Source organism: Sinohyriopsis cumingii, chromosome 16 (genome assembly GCF_028554795.1).
Source record: "Sinohyriopsis cumingii isolate HCF-2022 chromosome 16, ASM2855479v2, whole genome shotgun sequence".
Taxonomy (NCBI): Eukaryota; Metazoa; Mollusca; class Bivalvia; order Unionida; family Unionidae; genus Sinohyriopsis; species Sinohyriopsis cumingii.
The window spans coordinates 24,587,706-24,610,153 of NC_142976.1; the positions used below are offsets into that span (position 1 = coordinate 24,587,706).

Sequence of the window (22,448 nt, forward strand, 5' to 3'; positions counted from 1 at the left end):
TTATTTAAACCTAAAAGTCATTGCTGTCAATATCGAACATGTAGATAAATAGCTGATAACGATAACTGCACGCAAGAAAATACAAAAATCTTTTTAACAGACGTGGTAAATAAAAGACCAAAGAGATATCTAAGAGGTGATTTTACAAAAGTGAATTAAAATAAGTTTTAAGATTAAGTTTAAATTTAAAAATCAAAATGTCTGGTTTCTCCAACAATACTCCGTTTGTCATTCGTTCACCTGAACCACTGTTTAGATGAGTGTCTATTAGATGGTTGATTGTATGTATCATCACGAAGATTTCACGTGCTGGTTGGAGGTTAGTTGCAGTAAATCACGTGATGTTGAACTAAATGACGCCTTGTAAGATCATAGCAGGCTGATATGGGGTTCATTCGGTAATACGATTAGATGAATACACACGTCAATAGATCTCTAAATGCTAGCGATCTTCATTTAGTGTTACATTTCTTGAATTTAAATAACAAGAACTAATATTTATCAATTGTCATGTTTTCACATTATTAAGTTCTGTCCTTGTCGTTAAAGGCCAACCTGTCTATATTTATCCATCATTCGGTCGACCATGGATGTCCATTGATTTATCTAAATTTTCATGTAAAGGATACATAATTGAAAGACATATCAAGCGGATACATACCCAGTGGTAAGTTGACCTTGAATAATTACATAACTGCAAATGTTACTTTACATTTATTTTAACATGGATATATTGAGGCAAAATCATCGCTTGATATATCTTTCCTATCTGTGGAAATTTCCATCTTTAAAAAAAACATAGTTTGTTACCTGGCATTGTATGAATGAAAATGTACGGCAATTTTGTTTTCAAGAATGTTTATTTAGCTTAATATTATTTTCCACAATATTGTCTTTGATCATTCCGATTACTTAGCTTAGCTGTTTATACTTACGTAGTTCCAATGATATTTATGGAATATTATTCTTTAACAACTGCGTAGATAGTACAATGTTCTATCAATACTCATCCTATACACTTTGCAACGGGTATGTAGTGACGTTCATGCCATTATAAATGTTGCAACGGGTATGTAGTGACGTTCATGCCATTATAAATGTTGCAACGGGTATGTAGTGACGTTCATGCCATTATAAATGTTGCAACGGGTATGTAGTGACGTTCATGCCATTATAAATGTTGCAACGGGTATGTAGTGACGTTCATGCCATTATAAATGTTGCAACGGGTATGTTGTGACGTTCATGCCATTATAAATGTTGCAACGGGTATGTAGTGACGTTCATGCCATTATAAATGTTACAACGGGTATGTAGTGACGTTCATGCCATTATAAATGTTACAACGGGTATGTAGTGACGTTCATGCCATTATAAATGTTGCAACGGGTATGTAGTGACGTTCATGCCATTATAAATGTTGCAACGGGTATGTAGTGACGTTCATGCCATTATAAATGTTGCAACGGGTATGTAGTGACGTTCATGCCATTATAAATGTTGCAACGGGTATGTAGTGACGTTCATGCCATTATAAATGTTGCAACGGGTATGTAGTGACGTTCATGCCATTATAAATGTTGCAACGGGTATGTAGTGACGTTCATGCCATTATAAATGTTGCAACGGGTATGTAGTGACGTTCATGCCATTATAAATGTTGCAACGGGTATGTAGTGACGTTCATGCCATTATAAATGTTGCAACGGGTATGTAGTGACGTTCATGCCATTATAAATGTTGCAACGGGTATGTAGTGACGTTCATGCCATTATAAATGTTGCAACGGGTATGTAGTGACGTTCATGCCATTATAAATGTTGCAACGGTATGTAGTGACGTTCATGCCATTATAAATGTTGCAACGGGTATGTAGTGACGTTCATGCCATTATAAATGTTGCAACGGGTATGTAGTGACGTTCATGCCATTATAAATGTTGCTGCCCTGCATGTCTCTCTCTCTCTCTCTCTCTCTCTCTCTCTCTCTATATATATATATATATATATATATATATATATATATATATATATATATATATATATATATATATATAGTAGCAATGTTCTATTATATTATAATCGTTATGACTCATCAAAACGTCTAAGTTTCAAATTATATATTATTATCATAATGATTTTAGTTCAAATAGAACATTGCTGTTATATATAGGAGTGCACATGCTTCTAAGTATTGTTGATTAAAATGTGATACAGTTTGCTTTGAACATCAAGTTACACAAAAACGTGGTAAGTATACTTTGTACAACGTAAAAGGTTAGGAGTGGAATAAACATATACTATCACAATATTGTACCAAACTAGTCTACAATATTGTAAAGTTCCCTGAATACTAAACCTTATGGGGAACTTTTCACAATATTCCATTCAATGTATATCTTAACAAAGGAATTTAAGAATATGACGTATTAGGCCTTTCCTTGTAATATAAATAGCTTGTTTTGCTGAGACAATAAGTAAATTTATCACACCAGTTCTGCAGTGTGGCAGTTTATAGTTTTGTCTAGCACTGGGGCATCATGTTGCAAACATGTCACATTACCCTGACACCAGATCGACCAGTCGTAACACTTACCTCTTAATGCTGAGCGCCAAGCGAGGCAGCTTTTAGTACCATTTTTATAAGTCTTTGGTATGATCGGCCGAGGATCGAACCCATGACCTCCCGCATCAGAGGCGGACGCTCATACCACTAGGCCACCGGACCGGTCGAAATAGAGTTTAGCGAGTATTTGTTTGATTGTGGGGAAATCGGTGTTGGTGCGATTCTAGTCAGACTGATTAATTTGTACTGAACTTTATTCAGGGCAATTTACAGTAGTCTGGATTAGCTTCGAACCATATCTTAATATAAGGATTTCTTGGGAAAGTCTCACCTGTTTGTCCGATACGTTGCATGAAATATCTATCTACGGCTGTGAAATTAGAGTCTCGCGCATGTGTGGCCCATGATTTTATTAGATTTTCTTTTCTTTTCCGCTCGATCTTGATGCGAACTTATATACTAGATTGATTCAAACCGCCTGATTTATACAATATTATCAGTGACGTGATGAGGGTAAATGGTGCGATGACTATGACCCAAAAGGGGTTTAGACGCCCCAAGACCTCTGGCACCGGGGCAACAGCCCCGTCCCCCCCCCCCCCCCCCGTTAATACGTTTCTGAATATTATATAATGTTTTCTTTAAAAAAAACAAAACAAGTTCTGCTTGATTTAAAACAGTATAATCTTCGGCAAGCCATTACGGCTATAAGGTGGTGTATTCTATATAGCTAAGCTATTCGTGCAATGTAGTTGAACTAATGAAACTGTGCCCTTATTGCGAATACGTTTGTACCAGTTTCAACATCATCACTAAACTGTCTTGCCTCGAATACAATACATACGTAACTATTGCTTTGCAATTGTCGAGATAGGTGTGGCTTTTTCCGATCGGATTGTTGTTGTAGGCGTCAGACTTATGTTTTTAATTTATCTTATTTCCTCTGACCGTGTTGCATGTACAGTTATACAACTTTATAGATTCATTTTTCCTAAGAGGTAATACAACCAGCCAAAGTAGGTCTTGGTGACAGTTTGTCATGATTAATTGATTATTTTCAGTTTTTGCATTTAACTTTTTTCCAATGACATGCATGCTTGTGCAGTTATAACACTTGAAATGTGCACTTTCTAGAATACAGTATTCACTCAACTAGTGAAAATTAAGCTACGATAACCCATTTTTCCTGCTCTAGAGAGTATGCTAGCTGTTTAGAGGTTTTGTCTGGTGTTTGACTCAAAACATTTATCCTGATTGTAGAATTTTTCTAGCATACACTGAAGCAAAATGATTGATTTTTATTCTCACATTCCTGAATAAATACTGTTGATGGGGATCAAAATGGTGTATTGTGAATATGTATATAACTTTCAAACAGCAAAATACGCATTGGAAAACTCCTGAATACAGAGAGAACAAGTTGAGTTTATGCAGAAAACCGTACGGTGTAACATTTTAATGACATTTCAATAGATCTTATCTTTCACAGAACAGTGACAGACGGCTATGGAAATGGCAGTACAGATAATCCGAACTGTATTTAGCAAATAGTCTGCGCAATGATACAAATGTCAACATGAAAAAAATAATTCCTTCTCTTATCTATAAGAGTAATTCAGACGGAGAAAATATAATGAAAAAGTCCTCGAGTCATTTTCGATGTAGAACTGACTTACCGTCAGAAATAATAATGAGAATCCAAAAAAAGAGCACAAAAGAAGTTGCAATTACATCAACAGCTTTTTCGACTTATTATTAGACTAAAGCAATACATTTAACCTGTTTGTGGGACACTGTACTGCAACCGTTGCCAATTTATTACGTGCACGTTTTGTATTGTTTATCTGATTACTGTAAAACAAAGTTCAAGTGATGGTGGAAATCTGGAAGAGTTTGATACTTTGCATACGTCAAAAGACCAAAATAATCTTACAGTTAGGACAAAGGTCGCGTGTGAGTTAGGACACCGGAATCAGCACACTTAAAAACAATCACACACATATAAAAACGTGAGACATATTATACGGAGGAATATATATTTTCGCAATCAATACATGTTCCCTTCACAAGCTGATATGTGTTCAGTCTTGCTTGAATTGGGCATAAATATCCATGTAAACGTATAGCAGGATCGATACGGCGGTCATTTCACTCCTTTGATCTGGTAGTTACAATAAATCGGCGGTGGGTTATTGAATTCGTCGGTGCATGGTACACTTTCATGTTCGAGTATAACTGATAACCTTCCTTATATTATAAATTAACCAAAAGACGAATATCAGAGAAAGCCAAATACGAGCCGATACCTCATGACCGCAGACAAATAATATCGCTGGGAAGGGTATTATTCAGGATGATATCGTAGGCAGGTTCAATAGGAGCAAATGTAAGAGATTAGTAAGATTAATCAAATGAAATCGGTCAACATAAGATATTTCAGCGGCCCGTTTGTTCTTCTTGCTGTTCTGCGCTCTCACCACAGCCACTGACCGAACAAGAATTGAAAATAACCGCAATTTATTACAAGATAGCGACTTTAAATTATACATACCATTCACAGAGGGAGCATTAATGCCCAAAGATTTGATATTCGCATGATTCGTGCACGTGAAAATAATTTGCCCCAGACGGACATTCTTGTTCAATGTCCTTCAGCTGTATGTTTAGTACTGTGTAAGATAAACCAGATAAATATATACACATCTTTCTGTGTACAAATTCCTGTGACGATTTCATTATTATGAACTAAGTTTTACGATGTTTTAACTTAGGTTTCATACAAGTTTATAGTGGTGAACTTTTCAAATCAGGTATACCTTATTTTGCATTATATGCTAATGAGTACGCGTTTCTATATGTGTTCTGGCGATAGGTCAATTTTTGCGGCGTGGCTAAGGGCAAATTTCAATCAGCACGCTTCCCATACAGAAGATCATTATTATTCGAAGTGATGTCCACCACGACTTTCAAAGAAAGACGTAGGTCTTTATGTCTTGTTATAGATGAACATGCGTTTAAGCATGTTTCTAAGACTTTACTGTACGCATACGTAATACAGTAAGGATAAAAATCTGGTTATTACCTTGATGACAGCTAGATTACAGACGCTGATGGTGGCGGGAGTGTTTATGATTGGAGATGTTCTCAACAAAAAGCACTTGACTTGCGCCGAAGGTGGCCAATGCGGATGTAGCGAAATATAGAATCGTTGTTTTCGAATGATATTTGATTATCAATTTGTGTAGGAAGGACAATTAAATACAAACTTTGAAAAAGTCTGAGGCAGTTTTGCTTCATGAAAAAAATATCAATTATAACTTTGTAAAGACCCAATTACTACCATAACTAAACAAATGAGTAGAATACAGTGACGATTCAAACATACCCCCTTCTATATTGCGATGGCATCGTGATATATATATATATATATATATATATATATATATATATATATATACATGGTATTATGAGGTTATACCTTCTTACCAGGTGTCCGCTTTATATGGCTATCGTTATCTCGAGGGTGATCGCCTTCGTTACTGCTCAGATCAAGTATGAATAAAGCGTGAAACTTAAGATAGAATAAACAGGGATCAGAGCAGATATATAGAACAGAGTGACACGAGCCCCCCCTGTACATGGTAAAACGAAACATTTAATCAATTACATAAACAACTGGACAATATATTACATTAGGAAGTTACACTTCCTTTTGGAATAAATCTTTCTCCGAATTTTAAATACAAATATATTTATATAAATAGCTGATCTGTTTTAAAAGATAGAATTGGTTCATCATATAATTGAGTAAATTATCGAAGTCATTGCTTTGTACAACTTCTTAACCTGCTTATTCCGGTCCACTCCGACTTCACTATGGTGATTCCTTTTGATTCTTTCGCTTTTTTCCCCCTTTCACGACTTCCTTAATGTCTCGCCTCTTTTCTGCCCTCAAACTTTGTCTGGGTAGGTGGATACGTAAGTAGATACTTCAGTGGATACGTCTGTGAATACGTCTGTGGAGCTATTTCTCCTTTCAAATAGGCAGAGAAGCATCCTAAATATTATGTCAGTTGTCCTACTAGGAACAGATCATTACACCCCTCTCGTTATGTCAGATATCGTTCTATCGGAATTCCAACAGACCAAAGGCTGTCTGGTCAAGCTAAACATGGCAGACCATAAACAAATCTAGTTTGACAAGATTAATGTACTTCCTAATGGCTATTTCATTACTGATTCCCATTAACATTACACGAGACATAACGGTTCCGTTCTCGTCTCAATTACACAAATGAATGAATGAAATTCATTAAATAATTAACTGCGTTATTTTCAGCGAATACACACATTCAAGTCTTTAGCATATATGAAATCATCTAAGATCGGTTAATTCAATGGATTGTCGTAACTCATATCAAATAAAGTAATGCATGAAATCTTTGAAGACCCAATTCCTATACGAACAAAACAACAAATTCACACAATTCGTCAACTTATATAAAGAAGATCATTGTACGAATTCAGATATATGAACTCAACAAAGTTAAACGCAATTCAAGAATATTAATCTAAGAATTTAAACAAATAAATTCATGCAAATAAAAACAATTCAGTTTAAGGAAATCATTATATTGGTATCAGCGACTACATGAAATTGACGCAAATACCTTGTGTTTTCATGCTTTGTTTGCTACTACCGCCAAATTTGTGTCTGTTGACTTTCCGGTCCCTATGACGAAAGTTTTATGAGAGAATTTATTCCCAATTTAGTCTCGGAGTCTCTTATATTTTCACTCTTGCAGGACAATTGCAGACTGGTCAGATATATTTCGATGAGACAATTTACTCCCAATGATCTTTTCGTGTGGGAACCACGCCCCTTAATGGCGTTACCGTCTTTTATAACAAGACGAAAAAATTGCGGTCAGCATAACTTATAAAATTTCAAACAACAGATTTGCAAAATTTCAAATCTGACAGCTCTGATATAAAATCGAAATTGAACGTCCCCTTTCTAGTCATCTAACGGTTAAGTAAACGAAGGCTTAATTAAGAATCACTTCCTCTCCCGACACAGACATTAGAAATCATTGCAGTATAACGATTTAACAAGCGCCTATCCCCATAAATCTAATTCATTGATTTGGCCTCACGTTAATGCTCTCTTCATAGATCGACAGAGATTTGCATCGTTACTATATATATATATATATATATATATATATATATATATATATATATATATATATATATATATATATATATATATATATATATATGTATGTATGTATATGTATGTATGTATGTATGTATGTATATATATATATATATATATATATATATATATATATATATATATATATATATATATATGTGTGTGTGTGTGTGTGTGTGTGTGTGTGTGTGTGTGTGTCTCTGTGTGTGCGTGTGTGTGATTTGGATTTTTAACGTAGCTTTAACAAAGTTCAGTCATATCGCTACGATGTCTGCAATGTGGCCATTTATAGTGATGTCTAGCACTGGGGCATCATGCCGCAAACATGTAGTAGCATGTCCCACCCACTCACAGTATCCTGACACCAGGCCGACCAGTCCTAACACTAACCTCTTAATGCTGAGCTCCAAGTGAGGAAGCTGCGTGTACCATTTTTATACGTCTTTGGCATGACTCGGCCGGGGTTCGAACTCGCAGCCTCCCTCATCCGAGGTGGACGTTCTAACCACTTATTTTACCGGAGAGGTCTGATACAAATATGCACTCAGTATGTATATCACATTATTGTTTTCAAAGTACAGATCTCGTAGCTTTCAATGACGATTTTGTTATCGTCAACGACTTCGTTATCGTCAACGACTTCCCCATGATCCACAACAGCGTTTTCATTATCCGTAACGACGAGTGCATTGTTCTTGTGGACGATTTTGTTATCGTCAACGACTTCAACATGATCCACAACAGCGTTTTCATTATCCTTAACGACGAATGCATTGTTCTTGTGCACGATTTTGTTATCGTCAACGACTTCCCCATGATCCACAACAGCGTTTTCATTATCCTTAACGACCAGTGCATTGTTCTTGGGGACGATATAATTATCATCAAAGACAGTCTCATGACCCTTAGCAAAACGTATGCTAAGTTCCGCTTTAGAAATATTTTTACTGTGCTATCGATGTGTTTAAGGAGGTTTACTGGAGCATTGTTTAATAATTTTTAGTAACTTAAGACTCCCAAGTGTATTAACATTTCCCTATTCCATATAACATAGCATACATTTATTAATTTATTCACTATATAAAGCACAAATTGCTTGCTTCTCTGGGAGAATTATTGTTGCTAGTAACAAATATTTGAATAATTTCTCTAACTAATTACCTCTAAATTAGAGAGGATGTTATCATGTATCTGCGTCTGTGATGTGCTAAGCATTCAAAACATAGTACACATTTAAGCATCCTTCTGAATTCGAGAAAGAATAATGATGACTGGATTATATGCAATGAATGCAGGCGATGATCATGACTGGAGTATACGCAATAAATGCAGCCATTATTGATGTTGTTGATGAGTGGATGATATGCAGTGAATGCAGATATTATTCATGTTGTTCATGACTGGATGATATGCAGTGAATGCAGATAGTATTCATGTAGTTAATGACTGGATTATATTCAGTGAATGCAGATATTATTCATGTTGTTAATGACTGGATGATATGCAATGAATGCAGACATTATTCATGTTGTTGATGACTGGATGATATGCAGTGAGTGCATATATTATTGATGTTGCTTATGAAACGATGATATTCGATGAATGCAGACATTATTCAAATTCTTGATGACTGGATTATAAACAAAAAAATATTCAATGCATATATTTTTCATGTTGTTGATGACTGGATTATATGCAGTGAATGTAGACAATGTTCATGTTGCTGATGAAGAGATGATAAACAATATGAAAATATAAGAAGAAGAAAAGGAAGTAGGTCGATACAGTGCAGTTGTGGTAGAATTATAAAAATGCTATAATTATTAAACGAAAATCCATAAGAAATTACTAACAATGAATTTTTTTAGAAGCATAGTTTTTTTTTACTACGCTAGCTTTTCTAGCTAAAGCCATGTAGAAGATATTAATTTCCAAGGGAGCATATTTCAACACTGTTACGTACTCATTTCTAAATAAATTAGTTGAAGCTATATTCAAAGAAAAGAGGAGATGCTATGTAGTTATCGTATGGAGGTACTTAGCAATTCACATATAACAACCCTAAGTTATTCACCTACAATGACGCAAAATAATTCGCCCTAGATTGTCTCATTGCAACTGCCATAAAAGGTCATCAGTGTCCGTGAAGGCTGGTGATTCTTTAAATTTATTGTGTGAAATAAAACACCTACTGTGATGTTTGCGATTGCAATAGCAGCTTTGAATATCTATTGTAAGGTCTGTTTAAAGAAAAAAATGCATCTTGATTTGAGAACATAAATCACTCTAAATCACGTGCAAACTTACCCAAATTAATGTTGATTAAAGAGTAAGGAATCTAAATGCAAACAAGGACTTAAATCTCATTTCTTCAGCATTATATAGCCATTAATGTGTTTATATTGGACTAAAGCAATACATTTGTTCAGACAAAAAATAAATAAAGCCGTCTGATATTTTAATGACACAAGAGCCTGTTAAAATCGTTGCAAGATAAGTTAAATCCTTCTATTATTTTTCACCCTTAATCAGTAATTCATCTTATAACCCCTTGAAATTCTCGGTGCACCTTTGACGCAAGATGTTGTTGATTCACCACATTATATTTGCCTCAATATCGTATATAAAGAACCGTATGCATCAATATAGTATACGCTGTCTTATACAAATAAGCGATTTACGCCTCCTTCTAAGTCTCCATTTGAGACACATCGTTATAGACCCTCAGTGATACTATCCAGTTTATCAATCCTTCTACTAAAGCCGTCTATTTTCCAGTTTAAAATGTTTAATTAGCTTGGAATTAAGTTGTATGCTTGCAGCGGCTGATATTTTCCTATCCGATTTCCTGAACTTTAGTTTAAAAAATTATTTTATCTCAAGCGGTTGATACAGTCTATTGTTGCATATATTTTCACTGTAATTGCTCTGGACGATTTATGTAGAGAATTTACTTCTTTTAGACTGTTCAACACATATCTCTAGATGCATAAGGTGTTTTATTGGTATGACTTAACCCTTCGCAGACTGGTTAGAACTTTAGAGCTGTCCCTTTCAGATACGTTCAAAATGACCCAAAGTCTTATTGCATTATTTGAAAAGGAAGTTTGCTTGAGTTTCCTCCATATTATTTTCCTAGGTATCCAAGTTGTAAAGTTTTGGTGTTTCCGTTCCGTACTTCCCTCCCTTTAGGCATTTTCCTGTTGGTCGGATTTCCTTTTCTGATTTCGCCAAATCAGCTCTAAAAAATGGTTACCTTTGTCCTACTGGTTTAAGTATAATTTAGAGGTAAAACTAAAGTTGTATGTAGTTTATTTTAGTTGAGCTCTGTTCAACTTTTCGTAGTTATTCGTTTTCCATAATCATTGTATGATGTTTGCATGAATGTTTTCTCTCTCTCTCTCTCTCTCTCTCTCTCCATTATTTTTAATGATTATGTACTTTTCGTTATGGATGTTATTTTGTTTAATTTTGTTCTCGTTTGTTTTTCTTCCTTAGTTTTACACTTATGTAATTACATGCTGAATTTAAATATCACTGCACTTGTAATAGGCATCTTCTAGTCCTTCGTCAAAGTTCAACTTAAAGTAATTGTGTAGTTAGTCTTCCTTCTTCCTTCTTTGCTTTTAACTTCGACTTCTGTCTTTTTAAATTTCTTTTATTTCTGCTGGCTTTCCTTCCTTTTGTTTTGGACAGACGTGTAGTTTTCTGCTTCTATGTTTCATGTAGGATCTTCTTGTTTCCACTGTTCCGTCCTCTCTTCACCCGCTGCTGCAGCCACCGCTTCGATTAGTAGTTATTTCTTGCCAGAGGCGCAGCCATGGTTTTGGTTGACTATTTCATTTTCTCGGTTTTTGTTGAATCTTGAGACTTTTTATTTCGGACATATAACCAGTTCGCTTGTATGGTTGCGTTCTTGTCTCTTTTCTTTTCTTTCGGCTTTTTCAATTCCCATCTAGTTATGTATTTGACATTTATTAGGTGCATGTCCTCTGTTTACATGTTTGTATTTTCTGTAATAAATGCATCCTTTGTATGACGTTTCTACTAAGAAACCATGTAAGAAAATGACAGGTTTCATTTTTTATCTCATCCTTTTCTATTGCTAATCTCCTCATCCCATTCTTCATTTGGGATCCTTTGTTGGTCCAAATTCTGGCTCAGAAAGTTTTGATACTGAAGTTTTGTTCGAAACGTCCTAACGTAGACGCCATGAGGGATCTCATATGTCAAGTCTGATATGTAGCTCTTCTGTCTTTTTCTTTATTTTCTCAGTATTGGCTTTGATTCTTTGATGCTGACTGTTTCTTCTTCTATCTGCATGTGTCCTTATGGTAAGATATTGTTCTTGTTCCCATGGGTGTTAAATAAATCCTTGGTTTCCGTTTCTGTTCAACGCCTCTGATAGATTTTAAAATTTTGGATTTCTCAATTTTAGTGCCACAATAATCGCTTCCATTGATGACTCCGCCCAGTTGAAATATCTGTCACATCAATTTCTTGAGTCTCATCTCAGTAGCTTCATCACAGAAATGGTCTCTACTCTCTGCGTTTTAAAATATTAATCTAGTTTCGACATTTTCTTGTAATTTGTTTCAGACATTCGTACTTATTGCCTATATATATATACTCGCACGGGTTTCGAAAACTACTCATCGTGTTCTACTTTCTTTCTCTATTATGTAAATATTCTGTAATTATTTCTTCATTTTTTTTTCTTTGCTTTATTCAGCACATTCCCGGTTTCCTCCGAAAGTGATTTATTCCCTCTAATTTGTATGATGGCAGTTTGATCAGTACGGTTAGTATGAGTCATGGTGATTAAATAACGCGAGACTTTCCTTCTTGATTGCCACAATCCATGGTGCTTACGGGCAATATGGGCATTATTTAAGAGTTACTACGTAATTATGGAAAGGTAAAGCTATTTATTTGAAGGTATTGTAAAATGTGTCTGTGTTGCTGATAAATGATTAAAATGTGTTTTTTGTCTTACAATCAAATTTGTAGAAAATTCTGCAAATCTGACAAATTTCTACTAATCTGTATGATTCGGTATATAACGTTTACGAAAAGAAAGGCAAGAATTATGGGCTTTCTGTAGTGAGGTAAAGACGGTTGAAAGCGTTGTACAAATGTTAAACACACTAAAGTTAGAATGTCATAGCAAATAAAGGAGGCCAACGGAAGGAAAAGAACAGTTGATTGCAAATCTGGCAAATGTAGAAAATATCGGTCTGTGAGCAAACGCATCATATACAACATCCATAATGTTGTAAAGAAGAATGAAATAATATTTTAATTAACTGACAGCTTTTGCAACATGTAGAGAAGATTTCCGAAAGAAAATTATATTGAAAAAATGTATCTTTATAAATATATTCAGAAAATTACACAAGGAAAAATAAATTTACATTCAAAGAGTTTTAACTGAAGCTGAACATGGAACTTCAATGAAGTTGAATTACCAGATATAAAAGATGGTGTACACGAATGAATGACAAACAATTGCTACGGACGAAATCTTAGCAGTTGCAACACTGAAGACTTGGCGAATCTTAATGAATAAGAGTCATATATTCAACAAAACCGTTAGTAAAGGATTAGCTTTAAACCAAGCAACCAATTCATATAAATTTAATCGTGGCAATAATAAAGATTTTGATTTGTTCTTAATACGGCTTAGTCTGATATTGGCAAAAGTTTAGGGATGTAAAAATTCTTACAAATTGCACTCGAACGCACTCTTCTGTAATTCATACTTTTATCAAGTGACCACAAGAACAGAGTTTAAATATGTTGTCGTTCAACAAAATTCATTGTCATATTTCACTAATTAGTAATTGACAATATTTTTAACGATCTGTTTGATGATTTAAACAGGCGCCCGACTCAAAAGATCGCATAATTTGATGAAAATATTTAAATATTTGTAATTATAACCTGAACAGTTCCGAAAGCAGATAATGACTTACCTACATCTGAACTAATGCATATTATTTAGAAATCGTCTTTCATAGACACAGTTGCTAATTACAAATGTACAGACGGAAATTATACGGATCTAACTTTTTATCAAGGAAAAGAAGAAATCAAAAGATTAAAATATTTAATGCAGTAAAGTTTTTTGCAAGTTCTAAAAACTGGATTAGCAAATATGATACACGTAGTTACAGAATAAATTTTTGCTAACGAAGGAACAGAAAAAACTTTCTATTAAACTAATTTTAAAAAAAAGTAAACAATTTAAAAATAGATAGTGTTAAATCCCTCGACTGATATTTTAAAAACAAATTAAGTCTGCACCTCATGAAAGTCTAAGCATTTAATTAAATTATTGAATAAAATCATTGAATTAAAGTCTTATTCATACTACAGCACTTGTTTGCATGTTCAAACCCAAATATAGATACCAGATACCTAGAGATACATGATAAAAAAGTACATAGCTGTTTACATGTAACATTTCTTTCCACTCGATGGCCAAGAAGTTGAGTCTTTTCTTTTTCTGTATACAACGTGAACACGAATGCGAACAATGTGGTCTTTGATATATGTCGTTGCACGATGCGCAGACAAATCAGAGATTATGTTTATTTGTTTGAAATCACAAAACGTGCAATGAATGCAGACAGTCTGCACAATATGTAGTGTTAGATTTGAGGTCCATGCTTGTCGCTTTTTTGCGCGTATTATGCACGAGCAAGTACCATAGAACGAATTACAAGACAAGAGAGCAAATGTGATATTTTTTAAAATTTAGCAGTCCACTTTTGAAACATTTCAAAGCTCAAAGCATACTTCATAGCAAATGTTCAGTGAGTTCTATCAAAGTATCTGTTGATTAGGGGGTAACCTTTGTCCTCCCTGCCCACCCATCCCTCGGTGGAGAATCTACTTTTATTTCCTTCTCCCTAAGCATGGATTATAGCATTTCATACGATTTCTACATGTAAATTTAGAGTTATGGGCTCGCAAAAAAAATCGTTACATTCAGCCAACGCCGCCGATATCACCATTGCTCTCTCGAGCATTTTTCCCAGAAAGAAAGGCGAGACAATAAATATATATTGCTAATCCTTGTCTACGTGTACAGTAGCTTCTACTTTTTATTTACTACCTTGATAATATCTCGTTACCCAAAATACTGAATAGAATGTATACAAGAAACTAATTTATATCCCTCTATCGCCGTGTGTAGAAAACAATCGACAAAAACTAAAGAATACTAGTAGTTCAGTTAACTTAAAACATCGCATGATGTGTAGTGGATACTTTTGCGCCAAATATTCCAGCACTTAAGTCACATTTAGTACTTCGAGTGATTGCCCAGTTGGTAATGTTTAATGTAGGAGTTCACATCAAGTGATACCAAGGTACAGCAGCTTGCTTTCTCTCTCTCTCTCTCTCTCTCTCTCTCTCTCTCTCTCTCTCTCTCTCTCTATATATATATATATATATATATATATATATATATATATATATATATATATATATATATATAACTTCATTACCCAACTAAAGCGAGAAGGATGGAGCTTGGTACGGTATTGGGGCTGAAAGATAAAATGTTGCTCTTTTTAGGAATTTCAAATTTTTTACTATTTAAATATCCTTAGATTTGAAGTGCATTCAGCATACATTGTAAATCAAGTTTATTGGCGTACAAGGGAAGGCATAACCCTGCACTAATGATAGTCATACCTGTCTCCGATTACGTCATATTGCTCTAGAAATTTCAACGAGTTAAAGAACAGACACGGACTTGTCTAAATTGTATATTACTAAAGCCATTAAGCTCTGTCCAAAACACTCTTTCTGCACCTTTTGATGTGAACTTATTTGCAATACGAGATGAAGGTGTTAGTGACAACTAAGCTTATTTTTCTAAGAAGGTAACAATTTTGCACAGTGTCACATTTTCTTTCGAAACCAAGTGAACCATGTCTGTGGAATACATGAATTCAAGTACACTCTTTTTTTAAAATAACATTCTTTGTTAAAACACAAAAGCACGAAACAACCGCTTGAATATATTGTGCTGTCGTATGTTTACTTACGAGTTCTAATTATTTTATATTCATAGACTAGTTCGAGAAACATTGCAAAGCATTAAAAACTTTTCTTTTCAGTACAGTGCGTGCAAATTATGAATTAGGGGTTTTCATTAGCATTCGAAAATTCGGTTGCGTTTCGCAAACTTAAATGAGATAACTCAAAACTCACTATTTACATTCTGAGATTATCACGTTGCAATTATAAATGCAAATACATGGTAAAAGAATATGGAGACATAACATGTAATATTTTATTTTATATTAACTCTTAAATTAACTCAAGATTAGAAAATTAACTGACCTTCAGCAACGTATTCAGTACATAAACGAACTGATTTCATTAATATTCTTGGCTGAACATAATATTTCAAGTATGCTTTACATAATTACAGAGGAGAAACGTCAAGTCCTAATAAGAAAACAACGGTATATATCAAACGAATAAGCATAAAAGCATGAATATTAAACAAATATGCATTGTTATCATCAATTCCATTGAAAGCTCAGTTTAATTTAGATTGCGTCTCGAATGTACAGCAAGGCAAATTCACGAATATATTTCTTAGCTTTAAGAAAATGGCTTTCGTGAGAACACGCAACAAGTTTGATATATTCATCCATGAAACGTAACCTATTTGCAGTATAGCATATATCTCGTGTCAAATAAACTCATTTTAAACCCATACCATATGTTAAACCGGTACTTGTTAAATACAAATTTATCTGATATAGAGCATTCTAGAACACGTGCATTTGTGTAAGTGCTACGCGTATGTATGTATGTATGTATGTATGTATGTATGTATGCATGTTTATATAAATGGATGTAGGTATATTGGTAGGTAGGTATGCATGAATACATGAAAGTTAGCAAGTATATGAGTGAAAACATATTAGTGCATGGAAATAGTTAATTAGAACACACAGATAAATACAACAAAGACGCAGATAAATGTGTGCGACTAGTCTTGCATGTACTGCATGTTTCTTTAGGTACAAAATATTTTTAATGGAATGTTATTGACATATCTTCATTATGTGTGTGTGATATAGTTTTTTAACTTAGCTTTAACAGTTTTTATGTCATATCGCTACGCCTTTTGCAGTGTGGCAGTTTATAGTGATGTCTAACACTGGGGCATCATGGCGCAGACATGAATCACCATGTCCCACCCAGACACATTGTCCTGACAGCAAGCCGACCAGTCCTAACACTAATCTGTTACTGCAGAGCGCAAAGGGTGGTAAACAGGGATTGTTACATTATCTCAAAGTTCAAAATTGCTGTGCTTCTCAAATAATTAGTCAACGTCATTTAGTATTTTTATATAGAATCGGTATTGTTGGCTTTTTACCTTTAAAGGGCGATGTCAGGAAAATGTTTACACGAAAGCCGTTTGGGATTACAATGATTGCTACATTAAAGGGAAGTAAATCTATCAACCTACTGCTCTTTCACAGACTTTCATTTCCACCAGTCTGAGAAACCATGAGGTCCTTTTGAATGAAATCTTAAGTTAAATTATTGTATCGATCATTCGTGTCATTATACCCGAGACAGATATATCCATCGTTAATAAAATCAGTGAAACATTTGAGGAAATGGATGAAATTCGTATAGTGACACAGAAGAAAGATGTATTATCAATAAATTGCCAAATTGCAGTAGCAGTATACAATACCTAGTGGTCGAGCAACCTGAATAAGTGGTATGGTTTTGTCCTGGTAGATATGTCCGATTTTAGAAAACATGGGAAAATGAAACATTTTTAGACAAACTTTAGTATAAGATCTGTAGCTTTTTCATTCCTAACCTTTAAGAATTGCCATCATTTAGTTCAACTTTCGAGAGCCGAGTATTGTTGATCAATTATTTATATGTACAAATTTGCGACAGACAGGTTTTTAGGGATACGTGTCGTTAATAGCTCAGATGAGAAAATGCATTACTCAGCAATTTTAATAAGCAATCCAGGTTTATCTGTTTTTAAAATCCTAGTGACCATATCGTTTGATTATCATGACCATTTTAAAATTCATCCTTAATTTCACGCACTGAGCAAATTCTACCTATGTGTGCCATTAACTGACTTGTAACTGACGTTCAGTATAATAAGTATCAGTTTCCATAAGCTGTGATCTAGCCTCGTGAGTACAATGAGAGAATAATCATTCATTTAACTCACGAGTAGGCGAGTACTCAATGTCGCATGATATTAGATATACTGTATGCATACAACTTGTTCATTCATTTAGGTGGACAAGAAATTTCAGATGCAAACAAGAATTGGCCGATAGTTTAACTATATAATCAATAAAGGGGTTTCTCTATCTCTTTCAGAATTCACGATACATTTCACGTCGCCATGGATCCGAATTTTCTGGGATATTTAGTCTTCCTGTGGAAAGTGACCCTCTTTGAAAGTCAAATATTGCACAGTAAGTAGAACTGAAGTCCATGCATTCGTGTACTACTACTAAAACCTCAACCCAGCTCCCCATTGGACGATTTACCTTTATACCTCCAGTGCTCAATTTTCTATCTAAGATTAACATCAGAGAACTCAATATTGTCTTTACTCTTAGCGTGTTAAAGATTCATACGTGAAATTGTTTGATATATTTGCTTTATGACCTTGAAATCTTAGATTTCAAATGCAGAATTGATTTTTAAACAGTACTGTTTACTATGTGCAACTTGTAAAAGTGAGTCATGGCTAAATACCGTCAAAATTGGACATCATTCCAAGTTTTGTTTCCGTGTTTCACTTTCAAACTCTCCAAATTAATAGACAATAAGTACTATATAGTATCCTTAGTATACGTTAAAGGAGCACAACTTCATTTGTATATTTTAACACTGATTTAAAATAAATGGCAAAATTTAAGTTCATAACCTTTGCAAGATATGCTTCAAAAGTTACATGGATGGACATTGTCATAGATATTCATGTCATGGATATGCATGTTATACATATATATATACATGTTGTACATAGATACATATGTCATACATAGATATACATGTGATAAATATGCATGTCATAGGTATACATGTTATACATATATATACATGTCATAAATATACATGGATACATTGATATACATGTTATACAAAGATATACATGCCACAGATATACATTTTGCATTAAAGCCGTTTTTGTGCAATTTAAAGACATAATTACTCGATAATTATTTAAACGGGCTTACTTCTTCTATGTCTTTAAGGAAAAATACTTTCGTTCTTTAAAATTATTAATTTGGTCAGAATTTATCTTTTAGGAAACTGTATTATAAACCATGTATTATTCTTGTAATTCAAATATATATTATTTCAAGAACAATTGTAGTTTTTATTTAAGAACTGTAATCCATTGCACCGGATAAGCGTATCGTACTTTTGTTTCTATGTTCTAAGTCGGCGAATTCGGTATCCAGTAAAAGTAACAAAGGATTACTAAATCAGCAAATTCCTTTCTGCTAACTGTATCAGTTAAGTACATATACGTCATGAAAAAAAACTGTTACAGCGAAATTTGCTGTATATTGCAGGTTGTCCATTAGGTTGGGAGAATTTTGATGGTCACTGCTACAAATTTAATTTTGGGAAGGCTCTCACCTACCAAGATGCCAATAGCGCTTGCTGGGTAAGTAAAAAGTTATTTAATCTCTTCCATTAGGTGTAAAAACGTTTGGTTTAGGTGAAGAAAAGAAATACTGAAATTGTATAAGTTGTCTTGCTAATGCATGGTTCCAAACTGACCACAGTTAAAAGTCCTGTTGCCAAATGTTTAACTTATAAAACGAATCTGTTCATATTCCAAAGTCGGTATTTCCTGACGTAGCCGATGTTCTATGATATGGGGTAACATGCACACAAGTTACAATTTAATATCATCGTATAGTGTGCTTTACAGATGTATTATTCAACGTCTGTGAGAGTGACAAGTGTAAAGTGAATTTGTTTGCATTTGCAACATGAATAATACAGAGAATGTTGACATGTATCAATGTTACTTTCATGTATTATGGCTGAAATCTCTCTGCATATTGTACTTGTGGAAATTGTGCACGATCTAAGTTCACGGCTAACCAGAATGGCCGCTCCCATGTGATCGAAAAGTCAGACTGAATTAGGATAAAGAAAACTATAGTTACCAGTTATTAACACATGGAAAATTAATTATGCCAGGCTGCTAGAATTGGAATGAGTGAATTACAAAATACATAAATGTAAATACAACGTTATCGGCTCTTTTTAAACAATCTACTTCTGAAGTCCATTAAGTGAAAAATGACCAGACGGAGCTAGCAGCTTTTGAACGGAAAACACTCGATGTAAAGCAAAGCGGCATACTGTATAACCAAAATTACAGCCATTAATCATTACAAAAAACTAAAGGGCATTAAAACGTTTTAACAACACCTAAGATATACATGGTATTTTCTATAAAATAGGCATTATAACCAGTGAGGAAAACTTGACAACTCCTTAATGTACGACAGGAATTGACGAGAAGTTGTTGATTTTTGTTGTTAATGATATTTTCAGCACACGATAGGTAACACTGGACAACAAATTTTTACAAAAGTCATGTTACTGAAATAAAATTAGTCAATTCTTATCAATTTTTATGTGCTGAACACGAATATGACAGTCAAATTGCAAAATTGGCTCTAGTTTTTTTGTAATCTGCAAGAAATTAATGTTTACATAACGAAATGCATTCCAATAGTAAAAGGTCAACTGTAATAGCCTACCTATAAAAAATCAAGTCATTGACTACATCTTAGATTTCTTCGCCTGTCTCTTGTACAGCTGTTCGGGAGCATCTCTGAGGAGTGTCCAGCAGTAGTCAGCCAGCATTGTAGTGGACCATTTTCCCTGGTATCTTTGTTCCATTGTTGCGATATCTTGATGAAAACGTTCGCCGTGTTCATCACTAACAATACCACAGTTGCTAGGAAAGAAATCCAAATGGGAATGAAGGAAGTGAATCTTTAGAGACATATTGCAGCCAAGTTTCTTATACTTCATCAACATGTCTTCTACTAGTTCCTTATAGTTTTCTGCCCTAACATTTCCGAGGAAGTTTGTAGAAACTAGGCGAAAAGCATTCCATGCTTGTTTCGCGTCACCTTCCAGCAAGTTGTTGAACCGGTCATCTTTGAAAAGCTCTCGAATCTGAGGACCCACAAAAACTCCCTCTTTAATCTTTGCTTCGCTGAGTCGAGGGAATTTTTCATGCAGGTATCGGAATGCTGGCAAAGTCCGGTCAATGGCTTTCACGAAGTTCTTCATCAAACCTAGTTTGATGTGAAGGGGTGGTAGCAAGATTTTCTGAGCCTCAACCAGAGCTGGGTGTTGGATATTCTTCTCTCCAATGGCTACATTCTGCCTGTGAGTCCATTCCTTCCTCATGTAGTGCATTTCCCTTGCTCGGCTATCCCACTCGCATAAGAAACACATGTATTTTGTATATCCTTGCTGCAGTCCCATTAAAAGGGCAACTACCTTCAAATCACCACAGAGGTGCCAGCTGTACTTGTTATATTCAATGGAATTCAGTAGCTGCCTTAAGTTATCGTATGTCTCTTTCATGTGGACAGCATACGCTACTGGAATAGATGGAAGAATGTTTCCATTGTGCAAAAGCACAGCCTTGAGACTCAGTTTCGAAGAGTCCACAAATAGTCTCCATTCTTGTGGGTCATGAGTGATTTTTAAAGCATTCATGAGGCCCTCAATATCGGAACAGAATATCAGATTACTTTCCTTTCTGAAGAAAGGCTCCAATTGCTGGTGGCGCTTTCGATATGCAGTAATTGTGATATCTTCTTCTAGAAGATTCCATTGTTGGAGTCTTGATCCTAGCAATTCTGCCTTGTTCTTTGATAAGTCCAAATCACGAATCAGGTCATTTAGTTCTTCCTGTGTTATTCTGTGTGGGGTTGATGATGCAAAACAGTGAAAATCTGGATCACTGCATGCTGATGGACCAGGAGAAGAACAGGTCGACTCACCTTTGTCTTCGTCAGATGAATCAAGAGAATATTCTGCTGGAGGTTCTGGAATAGGAAGTCCCTCACCATGTGGAACTGGTCTCAATGCAGACGGAATGTTTGGGTAGACTATTCTCGACTTCTTTCGCTTCGTTATTCCGCCGGAAAGAGGAGGAACCAAGCAGAAGTAACAGTCATTTAGGTGGTTGCTTGGCTCTCTCCACACCATTGGGACTGCAAACGGCATTGATGACCTTTTGCAATTCAACCACTGTGAAAGCTGTGTTGTACATGTAGCACAGCATATATGCGGAGCCCAAGGCTTGTCTTGGTCACCAACCTTGCATCCGAAGTAAAGATGATATGCCTTCTTCACTTGAGAATTGATACTTTTCTTCTGGTTGGCAAATGTCACTTCCCCACAAATATAGCAAAAATTGTCCGCGGTATTAACACACTTTCGAGGCATTACTGTTTATTGTACGTAAATGGATAAAATAATAAGTTTTATGTAACAGTAGCTTGAACTGTCTCGCACAACGTCTAAAATATTTTAAATGCTGAACCTATCTGATTGGGCTTTATATAGTACACTGCTTACGTCA

The 22,448-nt window shown here is 34.8% G+C and overlaps 1 protein-coding gene across 5 annotated transcripts in view; it reads left to right on the forward strand.

Annotated features, from left to right (window-relative positions):
• Positions 1-414: 414 nt before the first annotated feature.
• The window catches only part of LOC149780082 (contactin-like), a 139,970-nt gene continuing 117,936 nt past the window's right edge, over positions 415-22,448 (forward strand). For 4 of the 5 annotated variants that reach the window (XR_016415000.1, XR_016415001.1, XM_089936842.1 and 1 more), the window contains exons 1-3: positions 415-667; positions 18,182-18,279; positions 19,393-19,487. Coding sequence is in view for 3 of the 5 variants with exons in the window: in XM_089936842.1 (XP_089792968.1) it covers positions 18,207-18,279; positions 19,393-19,487 (168 nt within the window). In the remaining 2 variants the exon portion in view is untranslated. Of the gene's footprint in view, positions 668-16,939; positions 17,085-18,181; positions 18,280-19,392; positions 19,488-22,448 lie in introns of those variants that run through there. The other variant, XM_089936843.1, reaches the window with a different exon arrangement.